The sequence below is a fragment of the Marmota flaviventris genome, chromosome 14, assembly GCF_047511675.1.
Source record: "Marmota flaviventris isolate mMarFla1 chromosome 14, mMarFla1.hap1, whole genome shotgun sequence".
NCBI lineage: Eukaryota > Metazoa > Chordata > Mammalia > Rodentia > Sciuridae > Marmota > Marmota flaviventris.
In genome coordinates this window covers 39,267,740-39,293,028 of record NC_092511.1, presented here as the reverse complement: position 1 = coordinate 39,293,028, position 25,289 = coordinate 39,267,740, and the positions used below count along the sequence as shown (strand labels likewise).

The window sequence follows — 25,289 nt, the reverse complement described above, 5'->3', positions numbered from 1 at the left end:
AAGTGTCTGTTGTGATATTGCCTTTTTCATCCCGTATGCTAGTAATTTGAGTTCTCTCTCTTCTTCTCTTCGCTAGCATCGCTAAGGGTCTGTCGATTTTGTTTATTTTTTCAAAGAACCAACTTTTAGTTTTGTCAATTTTTTCAATTGTTTCTTTTGTTTCGATTTCATTAATTTCAGCTCTGATTTTAATTATTTCTTGCCTTCTACTTCTTTTGCTGTTGTTTTGCTCTTCAAGGATTTTGAGATGAAGTATGAGATCATTTATTTGTTGGTTTTTTCTTTTTTTAAGGAATGAACTCCAAGCAATGAATTTTCCTCTTAGAACTGCTTTCAATGTGTCCCATAGATTCTGATATGTTGTGTCTGTGTTTTCATTTATCTCTAAGAATTTTTTAATTTCCTTCTTGATGTCTTCTATAACCCATTGATCATTCAGTAACCTATTGTTCATTCTCCAAGTGATGTATGCTTTTTCCTTCCTTCTTTTATCGTTGATTTTCAGTTTCATTCCATTATGATCAGATAAGATGCATGGTATTATCTCTACTCCTTTATATTGTCTAAGAGTTGCCCTGTGACATAATATATGATCTATTTTTGAGAAGGATCCATGTGCTGCTGAGAAAAAAGTGTAACTGGTTGATGTTGGGTGGTATATTCTATATATGTCCATTAGGTCTAGGTTATTAATAGTGTTATTGAGTTCTATAGTTTCCTTATTCAACTTTTGTTTGGAAGATCTGTCCAGTGGCGAGAGAGGTGTGTTGAAGTCTCCCATGATTATGGTATGGTGGTCTATTAGACTCTTGAACTTGAGAAGAGTTTGTTTGACGAACATAGCTGCACCATTGTTTGGGGCATAAATATTTATGATTGTTATGTCTTGTTGGTGTATGGTTCCCTTAAGCAGTATGTAGTGTCCCTCTTTATCTCTTTTGATTAACTTTGGCTTGAAATCTATTTTATTTGATATGAGTATGGACACTCCTGCTTGTTTCCGAAGTCCATATGAGTGATATGATTTTTCCCAACCTTTCACCTTCAGCCTATGTAAGTCTTTTCCTATCAAATGCGTCTCCTGTAGGCAGCATATTGTTGGGTCTTGTTTTGTGATCCATTCTACTAGCCTGTGTCTCTTAATTGGTGAGTTTAAGCCATTAACATTTAGGGTTATTATTGAGATATGGGTTGTTCTTCCAGCCATATTTGTTTATTTCTGTTACTAAACATGGTTTGTTTTCCTCTTTGATTATCCCCCCCCCTTTACTGTCCTACCTCCCACTGTTGGTTTTCATTGTTATTTTCCATTTCCTCTTCCTGTAATGCTTTGGCGAGGATGTTTTGAAGAGATGGTTTTCTAGCTGCGAATTCTTTAAACTTTTGTTTATCGTGGAAGGTTTTAATTTCATCCTCCATCCTGAAGCTTAATTTCGCTGGATACACAATTCTTGGTTGGAACCCATTTTCTTTCAGTGTTTGAAATATGTTATTCCAGGATCTTCTAGCTTTCAGAGTCTGTGTTGAAAGATCAGCTGTTATCCTGATTGGCTTACCCCTAAATGTAATCTGCTTCCTTTCTCTTGTAGCTTTTAAAATTCTCTCCTTATTCTGTATGTTGGGCATCTTCATTATAATGTGTCTAGGTGTGGATCTCTTATGATTTTGCACATTCGGCGTCCTGTAGGCTTCTAGGATTTGGGATTCTGTCTCATTCTTCAAGTCTGGGAAGTTTTCTTGTATTATTTCATTGAATAGACTTCTCATTCCTTTGGTTTGGAGCTCTGTACCTTCCTGTATCCCAATGACTCTTAAGTTTGGTCTCTTAATGTTATCCCATATTTCTTGGATGTTCTGCTCATGGTTTCTTAACAGTCTTGCTGAGCTGTCTATGTTCTTTTCCAGTTGAAATACTTTGTCTTCATTGTCTGATGTTCTATCTTCTAAGTGTTCTACTCTGCTGGTAGTATTCTCCATTGAGTTTTTAAGTTGGTTTATTGCTTCCTGCATTTCTAGGATTTCTGTTTGTTTGTTTTTTATAACCTCTATCTCCCTGTATAGTTGATCCTTTGCTTCCTGGATTTGTTTGCGTAATTCGTTGTCGAAGTGATCTTTCATTGTCTGATTTTGCTGTTTAATGTCTTCCTTGATACTCCAGATCATCTGAAGCATGTATATCCTGAATTCTTTATCTGACATTCCATCTGCTGCAGCTGTTACCTCTTCTAACGTTGCGTTGACCTGCATTGCTTGTGGTCCTTTCTTTCCTTGTCTTTTCATACTGCTTGCATATCTTTCCTGCAGGTGCGGGCGGCGGCTCTGCTCTCTCCTTATTCCAATTGGGGTGTCGTGGCTACCACGCTGGCAGGTCACTGGGCCTGTTCTGGGAGCTGGCGGCGGCTCTGTTCTGCCCCTACTCCAATTGGGGTGACGAGTGTACCACGCCGGCAGGCCACCGGGCCTGATCCGCCGGTCGGTTGCAGGTTTGCCTACCCTGCAGGCGCGAGCGGCGGCTCTACCCTGCCCCTACTGCAAATGGGGTGACGTGTCTGTCGTACCGGCAGGCCACTGGGCCTGTCCCGCTGGTCGGTCGCAGATCTGCCCACCTTTCGGGCACGGGTGGAGGCTCTGCTCTGCCCCTACTCCAATTGGGGTGTCGTGACTACCCCGCCTGCAGGACGCTGGGCCTGTTCCTGGCACGGGCGGCGACTCTGCTCTGCCACTACTCCAATTAGGGTGGTGTTTGTACCACGCCGGCAGGCTCCTGGGCCTGATCCGCCGGTCTGTTGTAGGTCTGCCTACCTTGGAGGCGCGGGCGGCGGATCTGCCCTGCCCCTCCTACCACGCCTGCGGACCCCTGGGCCTGATCTGCAGGTTGATCACTGGTCTGCTCACCCTGCGGGCACGGGTGGCGGTTCCGCTCCACCCCCACTCCAATTGGGGTCACGTGACCACCACACCGGCAGGGCCTGGTCCGGGCGTGGGAGAAGGATCTGCTCTGCCCCTACTCCAGTTGGGGTGACGTGTGTACCACACTGGCAGGCCACTGGGCCTGACCCACCAGGCTGTCACAGGTCTGTTTACCTTGCAAGCGCGAACCGCGGCTCTGCCCTGCCCCTCCTACCACGCCCATGTACCACTGGGTCGCGGGTCTGCCCACCTTGCGGGTGCGGGTGGCGGCTCCGCTCCGCCCCCTCTCCAATTGGGGTCACGCGGTCACCACGCTGGCGAGCCACTGGGCCTGCTCCGGGCGCTGGCGGCGGCCCGGCTCCTTCCCTCTGGCTCGACGACAAATTGAGGAGACTCGGGTGACTGTGCCTCACCCCCCCTACCAGGAGACCAACTGCTTATGTCACCACTGGTATTGATGAAGTTCCCTCCTCCGCCGCTTTCTGCAGACATCAGATCTCTGCCATGTTGGTATCCTATGCGAATGGCAGCATTTCGTTCCCCTTGCCGGGCAACCAAAGCACCGGGTGAGTCCTGACCGGCCCTCAGCAGGACCCGGACCGAGAAGCAGTTTCCGCGGGCTCCTAGCCCCGGGCCAGGGAAGTTCCAGGAGCCGGAACTCGGCCACTCCGTACTCGGTGTAAGCTCCTATAAATGTAAGCTCCAAGAAGCAGTCCCCGCGGGCTCAGTTCCGGGAGCCGTAATTCGGCTGCTTAGTGCTTGTTGTATGCTCTGGTAGGCGCAGGGTCCAAGAAGCAGCCTCCGCAGGCTCAGCAGCCCTGGGCCAGGGCGGTTCCGGGAGCCGGAACTCGGCCGCCCCGCGCTGGGTATTCACTCCGATAAGATCAGGTTCTAAGAAGCACCCAGGCGCTGAGACCTAGCAATCTGTCTGCAAGCCGCAGGCGAATTGCAGCCTGAAATTACCTGTTCTATGGCTGAATGAGCTGCGGTCAGTCGAAAACAGCGGTGGTGACGTCAGTTTACCAACATGGTGGCTGCTGGCCTCCTCTGTGGTCTGACCAGTGTGGAGAACCGAGATGGACCGCTTCCTTCCCCCGTCTCGAACCCAGAATTCAGCCCTGAGTATGGTGCTTGCGCGGCTGGCAGAAACTGCAGCGCTGTAACCCTGCGTCTCTATCCCAGCACACGCTGCAGATTCTAGCCTCGGGCCGATTTGCTGAATAAGCAGTGCGACAAACCTCTCGCGTTTGAGTCCCCGTAGCTGATCCTCGTGCGATGGAAATCCTTCCTCCAGGTTCCGGAGCACCCCACTATTGCTGGAAATTCCTAACAAGATATCCTTTAGCCGTCCTGACTTGTCATACTCCCACACAGTGAAGCAGCACACGGGGGCAATGCACTCCCCTCGCCGCCATCTTTCCCCAGCTCAGAAAATGGTTTTCTTTCTATTAAGTCTTATGAATGATAAGTTCTCTTCAGTCTTTGTATATTTGAAAATATCTTCTCTTCCCTCTTGAACTATTAACAGATAAGTTTATGTAATAGTCAGCTTTTCCTCACTGCTGTGACTGAAAAAAAAAAAAAGCCTGACCAGAACAACTGTAGAGGAGGAAAAGTTTATTTGAGGTTCATAGTTTCAGAGGTCTTAATCCATAGAAGGCTATCTCCACTCCTCAGAGCTCAAGGCGAGGCTGAACATTATGGCGGAAGAGTGTGGCAGAGGGAAGCAAATCACATGTTGATCAGAAAGCCGAGAGAGAGACTCCACTCTCCAGATACAAATTATATACCCCATGGCCACACCACTCCAGTTACCACTCAGTTAATCCCATCAGAGATTGGTTCACTGATTAGGTTAAGGCTATGGCCTGGTCATTTCTCCTCCACACCTTCCTGCATTGTCTCACATGTAAATTTTTTGGGGACACCTCACGTCCAAACTATAACAGCTTATAAATCTGGGTTGACCATAATTTCCGTTCAGCAGAAAATACTATTATCTTCTGGTAGACATACGTTGCTTTATGTGAAGTCATCTTTCAGTCAATTTCTGGCAATCTGTCCTTTCTTTCTGATAGGCTTTCAGATTTTTTTCTTTGTCTATAATTTTATTCTGGATGCAGATTTTTTTCTACTTTTTTATGCTATGACTTAGTGGTTTCTTCAAACAAAGGGTGTCTTTCCTAATTCCAGAGAATATTTATTATCTCTACTCCCATCTTCACTTTTCTTTTCTCCTTCAAGACCTGTGTTGTAACTTCTTATACTATCCTCTATGTCTCTTCACTTGTCTTTCCTATCTCTACATAGTGTATTATGAATCAATGACTCATCTATCTTCTAATTCATTCATTTTTAAATTTTATGTATTATACATAATATTATTCAATCCATTTATTGATATCTAATTACTGTGATTATGTGTTCCTATGTTTGTATTTACCAATCATTTTTTTTCAAATCTTTTCTCCCAGAGTGTCCTGTTTCTCTTGTAATTTATGTATCTTTATCTCATTGAGCACTTTAAAATACTTATTTTAAGATCTCCTGCAGTCTTATTTTAACCCCCAGTCTTGAGGTATAAATGCCATGTCTACTACGATATTTTCTTGTGTGGTTTGTGGCACTTACCCTCATCTCCCATCTTAAGAGACATCTGTATTTGTGAGAATCCCATGCTCTAATATGGAACATCCCAGTTTCTCATTTGCTGCCATCAAACAATTCCATTTTGTTCAGTTCTGTGATGATCTTTTTATTGGATTATTGGCTTGAGGTCATTGATTGCACCGAGCAATGCTGTGAATCTTACCCAAGATAAGCATGTGTACCTGGCCTGGTGTTATAAATACTAGTAGGTGACTATTTTCACCCAAGTCCAGTTGCTCCTTTGATGTTTCCCCTGGTCACTGATGGGATGCCTTCCTGATTTCTGATTTATGCAGGTGATTCAGCTATAGCTCCCCCCAGACAAAAGAGTCTGCAACTTGCTTCATCTTCTCAAGTAGGTTATTAAGCTCCAAGATACAGGCATTATGCCAATTGAAATTTTTCCTGGGTCTTTTGGCTTCAGTATACATTTACCATTCTGACCAGGTTGGGATTGGCTAAGTGTTTTTTAAATGTTTATTCAGCATGTCTAGGTATGTAGAGATAGAGAGGACCTCATCTCAGACTTCTGTATTAGCCAGAAAATCTAACATCATTGTTTGTGATAGTGCATTGCCCTCTCCTTTTCTCCTTTGAAGATAGAAATATGCCAGAGGGAGGTAACCAGTACCTTCTTAGAATCCATAGTTCAGACTATCTTCTACAAGTTGGAGCTGCCTGATGGCACTAAGAATCTAGACAAAGAAGAAATAGTAAAGAGAGAAGAATTTCTAGAAATAAGATGCCAAAAATACCAAAGTCTAATTTGTCTGAAGATCCAGATCTGGCTGTGTCCTATATATTGGTATAGAGAGAGGGACAGATGCAGATAAACATATGGGCATATAAATACATATAAAAATATACATTATATCCATATTCAACATAGAAATGTATGTATAAATATATGAATGAAAACAAAACTCTGATATAAACAATACCTAAACATCAAAGATTGTACTCAACAACAGAAATTGAATAAGTTAAATCCTGTTGTTGATATGTAGTCTAGGAGGGAACATAAACCACTAGACAGAGAAATATCTTCAAACTATGGAATAAGAAGGTAGACTGGAATAATGAATCTAAGAATGAGAACTAAGTCAGATAACAAACTAAGCAATTCATACAACCATCACAGTGCTACAACCAGGTAATGACATGATATCTGTATTAGTTATGTGACTTGCCTTTGTAAAAAATATAAACTAACTTTTCAAAGTCCTTTCCTACCTACGGTTCACTTACCCTTTCAGTATTTATTGCTAAGTTGATTATCTCATCATCCTAGAAAAGTGATGACGTGGGTGTTATCATTTTCACATAAATCATGAACCCACTTACAGTTCCTTTAATGTAGCATCCCATGGGCCAATGGCTTCTCTTGACTCCTGACCCTTTGCTGTATCTAGCACCCAGCATTACACTATCTTTACCAGTTTACACCTAGACACCATTGAAGAGAAGCTGACTTAGAGACTGGACAGGACATCTGACACATGGTTGCTCTTCTAAGCTTGACCTTCAGGACAGCCTTTCTCAGCATCAATCCTGTCCTAGCTTTCTCCTCCCACTGGCTCTAAGGGTGTTACATTCATAAGGCCTCTTGGGAAAGAAAAGCCTCAAGAATCATATTTTGGACTCATAGAACCATGATAAACTACAAAATTCAGTGCTCAAACAGCTTTTGAGAAGTTGATTTTTGAAGTTTCGATATCAGATTGTGTTAAATTGATAGCCAGCAGCAGAATTCTTAGGAAGAGAGACTATCCAGGCTTTTTTTGAATAAAGCTCTGGAAGCACTCAAGGCTTCAACATGGTGCAATGTTTAAGTGTAGGGTAGAGAGTAAACAAACAAAAATTAACATAAACAAAGGATGACTGGAGATGATAAAGACAGATGAAAGCTAACAAGTCTAATCCTTCCTTAGCTGGGATGTTTCAGGTCCCAAAAGAAGAAAAAAGCTAATACAGAAGTCTGAGATGAGGGCCTCTTTACCCCTACATATTTAGAAATGCTGAATAAGATATGTCAAACATTTAAAAAGCACTTAGCCAATCCCAACATGCTCAGAATGATAAATGTACACTGAAGCCAAAGGCCCCAGGAAAATTTTCAATTGGCATAACGCTTGTGTCTTGGAGCTTCAAACCCCACTTGAGAAGATGAGGCAAGTTGCAAAGTATTAGCCACTGTTCTTTCCATCACAACTTCTAGACATAGTTCCAATGGGAAATATGATCAATAATTAACCTTGATGTGTGTCCATGTAGTGGAAATAAACATGGCTAAAGATGTTGGTTAAATAACCATATCAGAAAACCTACAATGTATGATACACATATCTATTTTGCTTTTCATTAGAAACCAGCATACATAGTGTTCATATCTACCTATCCACATATTAATCATGGAGATGGGGAGAGAAAAAAAGAGAGGAATGAAAAGAAGCATTGATCAACTTTTCAAATAAAATTTGAACTTGTTAGTAATGTTCACTGTAATGAAAAGTTTATCAAGTCTTATATCTTATGATCCAAGGAATACACATCTAAAGCTATGTTTGCTCAAAGATCTCTCCTCTTGGCAAGCCAGAGTGCTGGAAATTCTAATGTTGCTCATTGCTTAAGAATTGCAGACCTTTATTAAAATTCAAAGTTATTGCTTGGAAATAATAACATATAAACCATCACCACCCATGAGTGTCTTGAGCTGCTGGGGACCAGTCACTTCTTTCTTGTGGCTTTATATTCCTCAGAGAATTTGAACAAATCATCTCTGAGGTTTCCCCACACATTCAGAGTTATTCAGTAATTCTGGAATATCATGGCTTCACAGGTAAGTCTTGGAGGACTTAGAATCAGGGTAGATCCAGAGCCTTTAATTTCATCTGGGAAAGTAGGCATGGAGGGATGGTATAGTCAAGACAGGCATAGCCATGAAGGCCTCTGGTTACAAACTTCCCTGGCAGAGGGCAGAGGAGAAGGTGCTGGTGAGTAGTAACATTCCACAGCTTTGCCCTCCTTTGGACATAATATTAATGTATATAAAATGCTCAATTTCCTTGGTCCCTTCTGCCACTTCTGTCACCAGGCTCCTTAAAAACAAAAGGCAGAATAAAATCAATAAAATACTTGAGAAAACTCTGCCAACTGGAGAAAGTTGCACATGAGGACCTCCCCAGGACACTGTTAGCATTTCTGTCCTCCTCCCTCTCCTATAATTTTCAGTGATGTGTCTTTTCAACAGCATTAAAGAAAGCAGTTTATCTTTTTAACATAGTCATGCCCTAACTTCTAAAAGAGTAATGCTTTGTTTAAAGTATAAAGCCTAAAAAGACACCTTGATGCTTAAACACACTGAAACAGGCCAAATGTGACAGTGGGTAGCCACTTGTGTGTAAAGGAAGCAGCTGCATTGGCAGAATTATGAGAGGAGCCCTAGAAGGGGGTCATTGCTACAAAACAGAATTTTAAAATAAAACACCTCCTTCATTTTATTCCTAATGCCTAAATTTTTCCTCCCGACATCATTTTGTGCATTAACCATCCCCCTGTATCTAACACTTCTTCCTGTTTTTCCAGGGAAGAGAAATACTAGGTCTATAGAAATAGCTCTGGGGTACGAATTTATCAAGTGGGTTATGAGTTTCACCTCAAAAATGGGGTGTCTGGAGAAAAAGTATAATGGAAAGGAAGAAAAGGAGTGAAGAATGGGTCTGGGAATGGAGGTGTCATCAGAGAAAAATAATGGTACAATCATCCCCCACGGTAAACTACAGTCTGAAAACATCGGATGGAAAGTTCTATCAATAAACAACTTATAAGTTTTAAACTGCATGCCATTCTGAGTAGCCTGATAAAATCTCATGCCATCCTGCTTTATCTCTCCCAGGATGTGAATTATCCCTTTGCTTAGTGTATCCATGCTGTATACACTACCCCTTCATCACTTATCTTAGAGATTAACTGTTATGCTGATGCACCAACATGAGAAAGAGAGAACAGATTCACATGGCTTTTATTAAATTACCTTGTTTTAATTGTTCTATTTTATTATTAATTATTTCTGTTAATACTTTTCTATGCAAAATTTATAAATTAAATTTTATTATAGGTATATATACATTAAAAAATTATATATATATATATATATATATATATATATATATATATATATATATATATATATATATATGTTTTGGTACTATCCATGGCTTTAGGTATCCACTGAGAGTCTTGTGAGAGTCCCCTACAGATAGGGAGATTAAAATAGCAATGCTAATCATTGTTCCAATCACTCCAAAAATATGTTATATGTTTGTTGCTTTATAGTTCACCAAATGTTTTCACAGACATTTAATTTTTATCATGTGAGTAGATAACAGAGTTTTTACTCACTTTGCACATAAGATCTAAAGAATAGAAGGATCATGTCCCAGGCCACACCATAAGCAAGTGGAAAATGTAAACCAGATTCCAGATATTGACTTCAACACACTTTGCTTTATCCTAAAGGTATCTGCAGAGTCACAGGGATTCTGGTAGAGGAGCGATATTTGGAGATGTTAACCACAGACTTGGCAGGTCAGACTTTCCTTAACTGCTCAGGATTTTGTTGGAGGTCAGGCAATGCTGTGATAATCTAAGGTCCATCTCGCCAGCCCTCATCCTCTCCCATGTTAGAACCACTTCCTCCCACTCAGCCCTCAAGTTGAGAATAAATGGGGAAAGAAAGAGGGAGGAGGAAAGGGACAGTCAGGCAGAAAGTCAATCATCCTAACTTCTACTAGATATCAAACACTTGAGCCCTACAGACTCAGGGTCTTGTCTGCTCAACACGAATGTTCCCAGACAGTGTGCTTTCTGCTTGCTTTCTTCAGTTGCTGACAATCAATATGATTAGACAAGGTCTAACCCTTGCATTGTGCCTGAGAGGCATCTACACTTTGGCCACTAGAACAACTGCCTGCTTTATCTTTCCATCAGTGGCAAAGACCCACGGCTCATTTATAACCAGCCTGCTCTGCAATCTCAGTAGGTCACAGATGTGACATCAGGGGCTCCAGAAAGGCCCAAAGTTACCCCAAACACCTCAACTCCTATTTCTTTGTGTCCAGTATTCATGAGGACTCTTATTCAAGCCCTGCACCCTGTGAATAAGTAAAACCACCCCCCAATTGGACTTTACTCAGTCACTAGACACTTGATACTTTGATGTGAATGAATTCTTTAGAGAAGGGAGTAGTGGAGGGAAAGAGGAGGACCCTGAAAAGGGCCCATGCAATGCAAGGTTCAAGGCCACCTGTGCTTCCATGATGCCCTGAGCCAGGCTCTGGCTTGCACACAGCCTCCAGAACAGGCAAGCTTGTACAGACCCTCCCACTTGCTCTCAAAGAAACTTGTTTCCTCCCTGAGCTGCAAATAACTCTCCTGCATTTACCTCTTCATTAGCTCCCCCTTCAGCTACTATTTATTCTCACTTTCAAATTGGTGATTTTCAGTCTTAAGTGTTGGAAAGCTTTGGGGGACTAGATGAAAGACAAAACCACCCCAACAGAATAGCTTCCAGCCTCCTCCCCTCCCAGGTTCTTGTTGGCGGGTTAAACTCTTGCAACTGTAAGATACTTCAGGTTTTACAGGCAATGAGCAATAAAGGAACCACACTCAACTCTGGGGAGAGATTTCCAATAGTTTCCTCGTTTCCCATTGTCCCCGCACATCCCTGGCTCTCTTTAAATACTACAGGGCTTACTCAGTCACTGACCTTGTCTAATCATATTGATTGTCAGCAATTGCAGTCTAATTGGAAAGCAAGTTGCTATGGTAATTCCTGCATCTTATGTCTTACATTTAAAGACACAATGATCCTAAAAGGAGGGAAATTGCTTGTGGTTGTGACAGAGAAAAACATAATTAGATATGCAAATTATAAAACTAATGTATTCAAATGAATTCTGAAATCTAAATCAGGATTTGATGTAATAAACTGGTCCCAGAATTTCTACCAAAGGCACATTTGGTCAGAATGTATTTCTTTCCCAAAAAATACTTATATTCTTAGGGGAAAAAAAAAGAAACAAAGAAAATGCATCAAGCATATGCAGGAATGGGGTGGTTATTCACAGCTGGAAATCAGGTATGGATGGGATCCATAACCTGGGACACTACATCCTGTGCTTGAAAGAACACCAGCAATGGAGGTGGCAGACCCACTGCTCCTCCTTCTCTCTTTAACTTGCTCTGTGGCTTGGGGTAAGTCAACTACCTTTTCTGTTTTTTGAGCCTTTATGTTCATGATCATTCTTCATTGGTAAATGAAATAACAGCTTTTTTTATTCATTTGGTCTACCAACAATCATTTAGAGATTACCTACCCTGTTCTAGGCAGATTCCAGGAAACCTTGAAAATTAGTCTTTTTGGTTACAATGTATTGCAGAAAATTTTGTACGATTTCCTAGAAGCTTCTTGAAGGCTTATATAAACCATGAATGTAACAAAGATTAGTCTCTAGTAGAAAATAACAATGACAATAAGAGCCAGTTCTTTAGTACTTCCTAAGCTTCAGATACCTAACGCATAACTATTTCATGTACATAATTCTCACAAGGTAAATACCATTATCCTCATTTCAAAGATGAGGAAACAGGCTCAGAGAGGCTAAGTAGCTTTGCCAGCTTCACACAGCTAGTGAGTATTCATGTGGGTCTTCGATGCTGCCCTTCTTCTGCCTGGCTCAAAAACTAGGCCCTCCTTTCCCTGGAAGTACAAGCCTTAACTCACTGGTTCTACAGCTCCAGCAAGAAGACTCATGTCATGAAATTTGGGTGCATTTATGAAAACACACTTCTACTATCAAAGGTAAAGAGCCTGTTAACCTAGACAGACTCAATTATTAATTAGCCATGTAATTACAGTTTACTATGACTTTGTCACTTTGCTTTAAAAAAAAAAAAAAGAGGCATGTATAGGAAAATAAAACTGGAAGAGAGCTGATAGTTCCCTTCCTTTGTGGATTATCTGAAATTCTAATTTTAGGAGCATTGGAAAATTTTTTTTTAAATTTTCTTTCTAACAGGATCACCATTACTCAGAAGTATTTTGGCAAAGGCCAAGTGTGTGTTTGAGAATTACATTATGCACAACCAGAGCAGTACAGAAGAGCCCCTCAGATACTCAGAAGACACCAGGAAGGGAATCTGGGCCTTTTGTCCCCACATGGTCAGCATCCTCCTTCCTCAATGGGAACAACTCTGTGGTTTGTTTTGCTATTCTCTGAGCTTAAAGAAAGGGATCCAAAGCACACAAAAGGCCTGAGCATATACTGAATTAGGTTGATGATTTCTGGCATCTTGGGTAGACTTAATCAGCTAAATTCAAAGAACCATGTTAAAGAGAATTTATTCTTCTCATACCTCCCTATATCCCTCCCTCAATTGATGACATTTTTCTCTAGACAGTGACAAAGTCTCATAAAATAGGAAGTTTTAAAACCTTTCATGTGTTCTTCCTGAGTATGCGGGTCCTTTTGCCATAAAAATGTAGACAATTTGGGACCCACATGAGGCAGAGGAAGGCCTTGGAGCTACCAAGGAAGGGTCGGGTGGGGAGAATCTACTGCTCAAAAACAGATAGAGAAGTCAATTAGATGTGGTATCAGCGAGCACGTCTTCCAAATTTCCGCATTTCGCAAAGGGCAGGACAAACAACAGCTCCATAACCAGGTGTTTATAAGGGTGCTACCTTCAAGTATTCCAAAGAGGAAGGCAAGGCCATCCATGTGACTTAAATTCAGAAGCAGCCAAATGTGAGCTCCTTGTTGTTCCTTCGATGCGGCTCATAAAGGAAACACTTTCATGCCAAGAATGAGAGTTAATGAGGTGGAAAATGGAGGGGCATAAAAGATGGAGTAATTATGAATTACAGAGTAAAAAGAGAGGCTTTTATAAGGTATAAGGAGGAGGAAAGGCAGGTGGGGGAGGGAGGATTATGTTATAGGTGTGGTGAAGTTAGCGATAAGGCACACTAAACCCAAAGAGAAATATGGAGGCAGGTTTTGGGGTGCTGTGGGCTGAAAGCAGTGGGCAGGTTGGCCTGTAATCTCTCTCACACATACACACACTGGCTGTTTCTTTGGCAAAGAGGTTCAAGACACATGTCAAGGAAGAAGAAAACCAATACTGGCTTATAGGAGGTACCAATGGAGCCCTCTGTAAGCTATGAGCCATCTATAAGCCTCTATAAGCCATCTACAAATAAAATACACAGTACCTTCAAGAGGATAATGGCTCAGGCTGGGGTACTTTCTCACTTTGTTCCGGGCTTAGAAACAATGGTTCTGTAGGCTACCCTGTTGCCAGTCCCTGCTGGGTCTGCCACAGAGCTGCCTCTCAAAGGAATAGTCACAGTGTCTTGAAAAGATGCTTCGTGGAGCCTCACCCTGCCCCAGCTTGTTAGAAATGGAAGCTAGCTGTCACGGGGCACTGCCTATGATGTGGCTGGCTGCCTTCTAAAAACAGAATCACAGAAATAATTAAAATCACAGAATTCTAGGGCTAGAAAGGACGCTGGAGATCATTTGGATCAGCAGTATTGTTTTATAGATGAGAAGCAAAGGCCCAGAGAAGGTAACTGATTTGACTCAAGGAGAATGGTTAATTAGTGGCAGAGCCACGACCAGAACCTAGGTCTTCTGACTCCAATGAAGTAAGAAAAATAATAGTAAGCCACCTGACCTTTGCATAGCACTGTGTGCTTTTCCCCCAGCGTATGACATGCATTATTCATATAATCTTCAACAGCCCAGCCAACTACACAGGATTGAAGACACAGCGTACTGAGGGACAGAGGGCCTTAGCAACATCCTACAGTGGAAAATGGATCTCAGACAGCTCCAGTGATTTGCCCAAAGTGATGAAGGGCTCCCTGTAGCCCATTTAAGAGACCTTGCCTCATGCAGCTCTGCATTACTGGAATTTCTTAACCTGAACTCCCTCCTAAGCTGTGTGTGCTAATGAATTCAGAAGTCCCGTTATTAAGAAGTTGTTCTTTCCAGCCGGCTGAAGGTTTTTGTGTTTTGTTTTGTTTTCCTTCTTTTTCATGAAATAATTGAAAAGGGAAGAAAAGAAGTCAAGAGCCCAGATATTAATGATCAGCAGCCACACAGCTCACCACAGCAGCCAGGCGATACCATCACAGGGAGCCAGCGCTGTGTCTTGGAGGAAGCATGGTCTGTGGCTAAATGAGTCAAACAGAGATTCAGTTTCAAAAGGATTATTTTTTGCTACTGTTATTTGTTTTCTTGTAATTGGCCAAGCAGTACTCCTCTATGACTCCTAACTAAACAGCCAATAAGAACATGCCCACTTCCCAACATGCTCACTTTTTACAAGATGGTAGGTATGAAACTCTTATCCTGTCCTCTTGGGAAGGACATTGGTGGAGAAGAACTAGTTACTATGTAGGCTGTTGGACTCTTCAGTCTGAGAGTATGATAGATGACAACAACAAACTCCAAAATGTTAAGGACTTAAAGAATAAGTTTCTTTTTCTCATCTAGTAGTGTGGGGTAGTATCCTTCTGCATTCTATTCAGGATCTCAGAACAACAGCAGCTTTGCCATCTTCAAGTCTGCCTTTCAAGCACTTCCAGTGGACAGCTTATAGAGGGAGATGGTGCAGAGAAGCACCGGGGTAGTACATCACTCCTGCTCACGTTCCACAGGGAAGGAGGCTTTCTTCTCACACACTACAACCTAACAGCAAAATTGGCTAAGAAACGTACTCTAGCTGTGCTTGCAGGAATGAGAGGGAGAAAATAGATTTTTGGAAGACAAGTAAATCTCTTTCATGCCATATATTATCTCCATAATTCTTTAAAAAACAAAAAAAAACCCTAAAAGGTAGGTATAATTACCCCATTAAAATAAACAAGTATCATAGTATTAATTGACTTGTCTGAGGTCATAAAACCAGGCAATGATAAAGCTAGAATTTGAATCCGAATTCAAATTCCAGGTTCATGCTGCCACTCACATGTGAACATGAACTGAGACAAAATGAAAAATCAGCAGAGTCCTGAGGAAACAAGACCATTAGTGAGATTACTCACAAAGAGCATTTAGTACTATGCTTACTACATGGCAAATGTCTAATAAAGGTTAATTATTATCACCATCATCATTATTCCTGCAGCCTCAAATTACACAGCTCAAGCTTACAAGTGTCCTGAGCCTATAGACAGTTAGTTACCCATCCCTCATGTATCAAAGGATGCTCTATACTCCCACTTCCCTTTCTTAGACCTCTGCCAAAGCAGATAGGCCACTCTGAAACCAAGTGACCCAATTAACATCGCTTTCCTTTCTTATCTACAACAATCACTCCCTTGCTACCTTGCAAATTCATCTTTCATTACTAAGAACAGAGAATTCTTGTTTAAACAATTTCTGATAAGCACACATAGACTAACAAAACAACTGTCTACCTTTTTTAGCTTCCAACATTAATCTGGTTCTACCCCTAGAAAATCTCTCTCCCCACTTCCCTTTTTATCATCCTCTTTTAATTCCATTTGTTTTCCCAAATGACAATTTTACACATAGCTGCCAAGCCTAAGTACCAGGCAGAGATGGACTCATATACCACCAACTTGCACACCACTCTGTTCTTATAGTCTCACGTATTGTACACCTAACCTAGAAACTATTCCAAATTTCTATGTAAATCAGTGGGGCACTTAATTTGTTTGAAAAACAATGACCCATGACCCACATCAAATCACTCCTAAGACACCACAAGACTGTTAAGAACTACTGATTTGGTAGAAATTCAGAAAGCCATAATTATGATAATGATGGTTGGAATTGAAGGGACATTTGCAAGAAATCCTGAAAAAAAAAAAAGTCATTGAGAGGAATTAGGATCTGCTCGGACACTAAATGATGAAGAGAAGTCAGAGATAACCTCAGGATTAAACACTGGAGTTGGTCCAGTGAATCAACAGAGATGTCAGATGGCGCTGTTGACATGGAGTTGGGATCAAGGAAGGAAAAATGGTAGGCATGGAAAACAATCTGCCTGCTTTGGACTTGCTGTTCATGAAGAGTTCACAGGACAGGCTGCCATGGGCAGCTACAGACATGGGACTCTGATCCAAGAGGGAAGCTTATTTTGGTGATGTGATTCATTAGCAAAGAGGTCCTACCTGAAGGGGTCTGGGAATAAGGAGACTTCAACCAGGAAAGCTTGCAAGATGCTAAAGCAGTTAAGAACTGCTGGTCTGGCAGAAATTGCAAAGAGCCATGATTATGATAATTTCAAAGGGCATGAGGGGGAAAAATAATAAAATTGTCAACTCCCAACTATTTACCCAGCTCTGAGCTTGGCATTTGGCATTCTTCTTTCCCCCACTCTGTTCTATTGACTTTGCATTCTCAACTTTTCATGCATGTGACTTTTTTGCAACTAAACTGCAGAGTCTTAGAAAGCAAGAGCAGTACTTTTCACTGTCTTATCTGCTATATACTTGCACTTAAAATGTGCTAAAAAGGCACTTATTGTATGATTTGCTGCTTGGAACTTTGATTTATCTGAAGAAGGTAAATTTGCATGTGAACTCACATAAAAGCCTTGCCAGAACTCAAGTACTCTGCATCATGGAGGGAGGGGTGTGTATAGTTAAGTTGTGGGAATATTGCTCCCCAAGATTTCTACCATGTTAGAAATTTTTAAAAAGCAACAGGATTCTCTGAAATGGAAGTTGGTTTTTTGTTTGTTTGGTTTTTTTTTTAGTCATTGAAAACTAGCTGATTTCTGCCATCCTTTTGAGATTCCCCAAATTATAGGTCTATATTCCAGGTTGACTTCACACAGTGGCTGGGTGGGATTGGGGAAATTAGTTAACCTATATGTATCTCTTTTTCCTCTTCTGTAAAAGGGGCTAAAGATGGTACTTTCCTCATTGGGCTGTTGTGAGGATCAACAACCTAATAAATTTGAAGCACAGAAAAATTGCCTGTCATAGTAAGTACTTAATAAATGTTAGCTATTATGATAGTGATTTTTAGTCCCTTTCTTCATTTGCTGGGGGAAGCAAGGGAAATACTTTAAAAATGAAGATGACTTAGTATTCAAATCAAGATAAAAATAAAATGGACACAATAGTTCATTTTTGATGTATTTGAAAGTGAATGAGACCCAATCCCAAAAAACCAAAGGCCCAAATTTCTCTCTGATATGTGTATGCAAACACACAGTAAGGGGGTTGGGGGGGACAATAGAAGTTCATTGGATTAGACAAAGGGGAATGAAGGGAAGGGAGGAGGGATGGGAATAGGAAAGACAGTGGAATTAATCCAACATAACTTTTCTATGTTCATATATGAATACACAACCAGTATTCCATATCAGGTTTCACGTTATGTACAACCACAAAAATGGGCAGTTATATTCTGTGTATGTATAATATGTTAAAACACACTCCACTGTCATGTATATACAAGTAGAACAAATTTTTAATAAAATAATGAGTTAAATTCAGATGGATGAGTTAGGCTTAGCTACTATGGCTGATTAGAAATTTCTGTGTCATTTGGAGGACATCTTTAGAGCATCTTTAGTAAAGACTCACTTGCCCCTGATAAAGAAACAGATCTGGGAAGGCAAAACAGTCTCAGATATTCTAGAAAAGGAAGGGACTGACTTTCTGCCAACTGGGAGGTGGGAAGAGCCCTTTGGCAATATTCTTACCACACCTTGACAACTTGTCCCACCCTGTATTGACCCTCTTCCTAGAGGAACAGCATGATCTTTAGGTTCTGACTTCAGAGGTGGGATGATCCAGGAGGCACCAATGTGCTCTGCCTGCTCTCATCGTTATGGCCAATAGACCACATGGATGGCTAGTGTTACTGCAAGTCTCAGAATGGGGTCACTATGGGATACTACCATAGCCCAGTTGAAGAATCGAAATGATCTATACAAGAGGAATAACCTGAATTCCTCTGTTTAAAGCTTAAAGAAGGGTTTAGGACCTTCACTTAGCACAGTTATTCCCCAGTACATTGGCTATGCAGCCCAATAGCTTCTGATAACTCAGCCATAAACTCCACAAAGACAAGAAGGAAGGCTGTCGGGCAGGCACAGTGATGTCTGTGTTTACCATGGAAGAACACTGTGTTTTCACACATACCACCTTATTTATTCCCTTTGGCAGCCCTGTGAAGTGGTTATCATTCCAATTTTGCAGAAAAGAAAGTGAAGCAGAGAGACACTTGGTAACCTGAACAGTCATAGAACTAGTGACAAATGCTGCACAATTCAAATTCATGACTCTTATACTAAGGTCTCTAAATCTAACAGTAAGGAATTTTAAATGGGGAGTAGGAGAGCAATTTGCAGAGCTTCATGAATTTTTCTGGGATATATTTTCATCAGTTCTTTTCTGACTTAAAACTATATATTTCCAGAATTGATGTGTAGACATGGTAGAAGTATAAGAAATTATACATATACTATATATGTGTTATCATGTACAAGATATATGCATATATTATATAACACATAGTACATATGCATTAATAGGTAATGAACCATGTTATATGTTATATGTTATAATTATTATAGATTATACATGTATTATATATTTATAATATTTGATTGTTTATTTTATAATTATAATATATACATCTGTAACATATATGTATAATAGGTGAGTTTTTGTATTTCAACCATGTCTTGTCCTTCAATTCTTCTGGAAATGTACTAGCTAGTTACATGCATTAACATATTATATATAAGTATATACCATATATGTATATATAAATAGTATATACTTACATATTTTACATATATATAAAACATATATGTGTATATACCATATATTTGTATGTGTAAATAATATATAAAACTATATATCACATTTCCAGAAGAATTGAAGTACTAGATATGGTAGAAACACAGAAAACCATATATTATACATATATGTGTATTATAATGGCATATATATGTATATATATATCATTATATTAAAATGCAATAAGCCAAAAATCCATTTTCTCATTTCCAGCATCTTCACTGTAGCACAGCAAAGAAAGGTAGTCCACATTAAGGAAACCTAGAGCACTAGACTCTGAGTTAGAGATGATTGATAAACTCAGGACCCAGTTTATTCATCTCTAGTTTCCCAGCACTGATCTCAGTACCCAAAACACAGAAGCTGCTTAATCCAAATTCGTTGAACATTTGTTGAATTAGTTCTCCGCTCTTTTAAAATCTCTCTCCAAGATTCTGCTAAACAAGAAGCTTCCCTCCTGTGTTAATACACAATTTGATTTGCAAAGACTCTGTTTACTGCAAGTTTTCAAGAACACAGCTTTATTGTACAAAAACAAAGTTGGAAAATCTTTTATAATCTTTCAAAGATAATTCATTCACTTAGCAAACACTTGGCTGGGAACAGGAATACTAAGATGAAAGGCAGTGTCACTGTCCTCCAGAAGTTCCTTGCCTAGAGAGGAAGATTTATTTATTTGAACTACAAAGTACATCTCCAGAATGCAAATCTAATGTAATATGTGACAGCTTATGATAGAGTATAGGGTTTGCTAGACTATAGGGACTCAGGGAAGGAAAACAGTCAACTAAATTTAGTCTGAGATTATTAAAAAGAAAAGAAAGAAATTTGATTCAGTGAATATTAAAAATATTTTAAAGCAATTGAATCCCCTAATGTACCTAGTCAGGGAGGAATCTATGACTATATTGGGGGAAAGTGCTCTGTAAAGATAGAGGCATTGGAGAAGGAAAAATATGGGGGACATATGATTGGAGAATATCTTCTATATCAGAAAGGACACAAAGAAGTTTCTTTGAATGTCTCGGTCCATTTTGTGTTGCCATAACAGAATACCTGACGCTGGGTAACGTACAAAGAAAAGAATGATAGGTATCCACCTACCTATCATTTATTTATTTGGCTCATGATTCTGGTTACTGGAAGGACCCAATATCATGGCACCACCACCTGATTGTGTCACAACATGACAGAGAAGTAAAAAGAGAACAGGCCATGTACAGAAGGAGCATGTATATCAGCAAGGAAACAAGGGGGAGGGGCCAGGCTCAGTGTTTTATAAGAACCTACTCTCAGAGAACTAATCCCCTCCTGTGAGACCTAACCAACCTTTTGAGACCAGCATGAATCCCTTCACATAGGAAGTCATGACCCAATTGCCTCCCACTAGGCCCCATCCCTTAAAGATTCCACCACCTTTCAGCATCATTACCCTGGGGACCAAGTTTCCAGCACAGGTAGCTTTGGGGGACACATCTATACCATATTCAACCCTCAGCAGTATTTAATATTTTATTATATCTTGTTCTGCAACTCATGTCATGGAAATGCAAATGAGGCCTTTAGCCACTGGTCAGAGCCCTTCAGTTTTCCTTTATCCAGTAAAACCAATGGCAACTCCGCTCAAAATGAAGCAGTCCCAGCATTTGTAAATGAGTACCAGCTATAATGGTGGGTGAATTAATATCACTCTGGTCCAGGTTGAAACTTTATGCTGGCCTTGACTACATACTACAAATAATCATTTACTCCCTAACGTTCTCCCTACTGGAAAACACAGCACCCCACTCCTTTTCCTAATGGACTTGTGTTGTGTATGAATACCACTCCACTGAAGAGAAGAATGTAAACCTAAAGGAGAGTGTCATAATTCCCTGAAATCCACTCCAGAGAGCATGCCCTCACAATCCCTAGGACCTTATGTAAGCACATTCTCCCCTCCATCATGCCGACAAGGAATCTCATGTATGCAAGGAGCCTTTAAAATCATCTTCTCTAATCCCCAATCAAATGCCTTATAAATCCTTCACTGCCCAGTCCTTTCCCCTCCTTTCTCTTCTGTGGCTTCCCTGTCAATTCAAGGACTTTGTCTAACAGGCAAAGGGGCTGGGGAGGCAATACCACAGAGAAGGAGGGATAGAGGCATCCCTCTATTAGTAACAGCTCAAATATTTGTGTATGTTCCTTGTGTGTTGTGTATTATAAGATAACAATAAAACGCCCTGGGACAGAAGCCTAAGTCATAGACAAGCTAGGCTTGGTTGTCATTTGCTGGAGTTGGACATGTTGCCAACAAAAAGGGCATAAAATAGTACCACAGACTTTATCTCCTCTGCAGTTTACCAGATGCCATTCATAGGACTGAAGACACTTCCTTCATCCACCATCAGCCATTTGTCCACCTACCTATCATTTATTGAGCCCTAAATGCAAAATAGTTCACCACTAATTGCTGAGATATAAAGAGGAATATGATATCACCTAGGAACCCAAAGTCAGGTTGGGACATTAAAAAAATAAATAAATAAAAGGAAGGGAGAGCAGGTAGGAGGAGAGGGAGGAAAGAAAGAAGCAATGACTAAACAATGTGGGAACTGCTTTAACTGAGGGAAAAAAAAAAAAGTTTTGTAATGACAAAGAAAAGGTTTCCAGAGAGAACATAGATATTTTTTAAACTAAATAATTCACTCCACTTGAATGGATGTCCTCAGACTGCTGGCCATGCTTTCTGTATCCACTTAGGGATATACATGTTGGGAAAAAGTCTGGCAGGATATTATTATTCCCCTGAAAAACCTTGCAATTCCAAGGATGGTCTTGAGACTTGAGCCGTAAGAAAAGCAGACCCTCAGGTTCCATTCGCGGTCTTCACCATGGGAATTAGCATTCTGGCAAGGTCCCCAGGTGACTGGTGCTGTGCTAATGACTGAGAAGCTCCATCCTAGAAGATAAGGAGAGCTTTAGCTCTGGGAACAAGCCTTCGGCAGAGCTTCTGTCCTGAAGGACATAGGTCCCTTGCACTGTTCTTGAAAGGACTTGGCAAATCATCTCACCTATCCCCTCATTTTCCAATGAAGAATCCAAGGTTCAGAAAGGCAGAGTGTACAGGAGGCAATGTGTGAGCCCTGATGCCAGCCAGAGTAGGTTCTGCAAATAGGCAGGGCCATTGACTTACACCAAAATGCCAACTTCACAGGCATGTCCAAAGGATTGGAGAGGATGTATGTAAAGTGACTGATAAATAGTAAACACCCAATAAAAGGTAACAGAAATGGAGACAAAACTGGATTAAACTGGAATGAGAACTCTGATTTTCCCAGTAAAGCACTTTCTATGGCTACACCCTGTGTCTGCTCCCCCAACCAAGGACAAAGGTGCCCTGCTGCCAACCCAACCATCCTTCCTGTGTCTGAAGTTGAGACTCTAAAATACCTTCTGAACTATTTAAATTAGAAGTGCTTCTTGATTGCTTTAATATTTTCTAATTTATTTGAACCAAAAAAAGAAAAGAAAAATCCAGGTAAGTGAACTCTCAATAGATGACTGCAGGTAAAGAGAAATGTCCTATATAGAAATAGTACAATGAATGGTGACTAAATCTATGGCTAATTGTTAGTGAGCCTGGAAATAGCTCCTGGAAATAGAATATGGCGTCACTTCTGCTTAAACCCTGCTTTCCACCATGCTTGTATTTTCAACCCATGCAACTCCTTCCCTCGCACCTTTAGATGTTCAAACAAATGTCTTTTCCATGCTATCATAGAATATGAGAAGATTTTGTCACACAAATTGTCTTCTCTCTCACAGGGTTTGTGGAGAAGGGCCCTGCCACCACGGGTTGACAAGTCCCAGGTGTCTCCAGTCCTCTCACTGAGATGGCTGCTATTCACTGTCTCACTCGCCCTCCCTCCATCCAGCCTCTCCCTTCCCTGCCCTGCAGGACTTTTCCTGAGCCTTTCTAGAACTCTCAGCTAAATCCCAGGCCAGCAGACAGGCTTATGCTTCAGCCAGTTTGGATGCACACTGCCTGTGCGAGTCCCTGAGACACTCAGCAGCGGCATTAAAACTGCCTGAGCGTCTTCTCAGGGGGCCTAATAATAGCACGTTCCATCTGCAAGCCGCTTTATAAATATTAACTGATTAAGCCGCCCTCTGTCCTCATAAGCTCTGGGCTTCCATGTTGTAGACTTGATTCTCCACTGCCTTCAAGTTACTCCAGGAGACAAAAAGCTGGGACCTGAAGGATCTTTTCTGGGTATTTTAGACCAAGACATAAATAATGTCAAAGACCTTGTGATCAAAACTTCCACTAGGGTAAAGGCATGGAGGTGAAAAGATTGAAATCTATGTTTGAAGAGACCAAATCAAAGTTCTCATTTTCTAAAGCCAGATTAACAGAGAGAAGATTCGACCCCATGGTCTAGGGCATGGTCATTGAAATACAACCACAGGTCAAAGCAGCCTACCACCTGTTCGTATGAATAAAGGTTTATTGGTATCCCGTCGGGCCATTTATTTGCCATCTATGGCTTCTCTTTTCCTCTCAGGGCTTCAGGCTCTATATCTGCACACTATACAATCTCTAAATTGCCCCCCTGCTTTGAACTCCTTCTCCCATTTTTCTGTAACTCTTAGCATCTAGTACATTTTGTTCCATTATTATAGCTTTCTTTGAGGACAGGAAAGGAGTTTTGTGTAGCTCATGAATCCTCCCTATGAATGCTCTAGTTGAGCCCTAAAAACCTACATGGAGTATAACTGAACCTATGTTTCTTTCTCTGCAGAGAGATCTCTCAGAATGATGTCTTGGAAGTGATAGAGGCAGATGTATTCTCCAACCTGCCCAAATTACATGAAATGTAAGCAAGAAAGTTAGGGGTGGGGGGCATCTCATGGCCATTACTGGCAACAGCCTTAGCATTCTCTTGTATTCTTGGGACACTGTGACTCTGTTCTGCCTTAGATCTCTAGATTGTCATTATAAAATATGTCCAAGTCAACTGAAAATGTACAGCTCTGTCTCTTTTCCTGGTGGAAAAGAGCCCCTTTGCCTGTTAGACAAAGTCCTTGAATTGACAGGGAAGCCACAGAAGAGAAAGGAGGGGAAAGGACTGGGCAGTGAAGGATTTATAAGGCATTTGATTGGGGATTAGAGAAGATGATTTTAAAGGCTCCTTGCATACATGAGATTCCTTGTTGGCATGATGGAGGGGAGAATGTGCTTACATAAGGTCCTAGGGATTGTGAGGGCATGCTCTCTGGAGTGGATTTCAGTGAGCCTAATATCTTGGCTCACTGCCTCCCATGGTTTTTGAATTATAGACCTGAGAACCTTACCCTATGACTACGAGAATGCACCTCCATCGCATCCAAGTCCAAACATATATCCCAAATTTACTTTCTCTTGCTGACATTCCAGTTTAATAGCAATACACTGGTCCACTTCTGTTTCATTCCAGTCTATAGTTATCATAAATTAATTCATAGAATCAGTCAAATGTCAAGGCCATGAGGGAGTTTAGAGACTGACTAGTCTAAAATTTTCAAAAGTAAATTGTGCATATTGTTAGGTGTTCAAGAAAAAAAAATAAAGAAAATTATTCTATGATCAAATAAGATTAGGAAACACAGGCAAATAATACGAGTTCACTCACTAGGAAAACTTTTCAATAAGTTTTTTTATGCAAGTATACATTTGGAATCTCCAAGATGATTATGTATTAAGTGTTTCTGAACTAATGTTGCTAGAAAGGTTTCTTTCATGGAGCATTTATTAACCTCTCATAAATTCCCATGGAACACATTTAGGAAGGCCAATTATTCTCTTCATTTTACAGATGAGGAATGAAAGGCACAGAGAAGTTGTGAGGTTTGT

General features: G+C 40.8%; 1 protein-coding gene across 1 annotated transcript in view; it reads left to right on the top strand.

Annotated features, from left to right (window-relative positions):
- The window catches only part of Fshr (follicle stimulating hormone receptor), a 166,781-nt gene that overhangs the window by 95,107 nt on the left and 46,385 nt on the right, over nucleotides 1-25,289 (top strand). Inside the window, exon 3 of the mRNA XM_027934325.3 lies at nucleotides 24,199-24,273. Coding sequence (XP_027790126.2) covers nucleotides 24,199-24,273 — 75 coding nt within the window. The remainder of the gene's footprint in view (nucleotides 1-24,198; nucleotides 24,274-25,289) is intronic.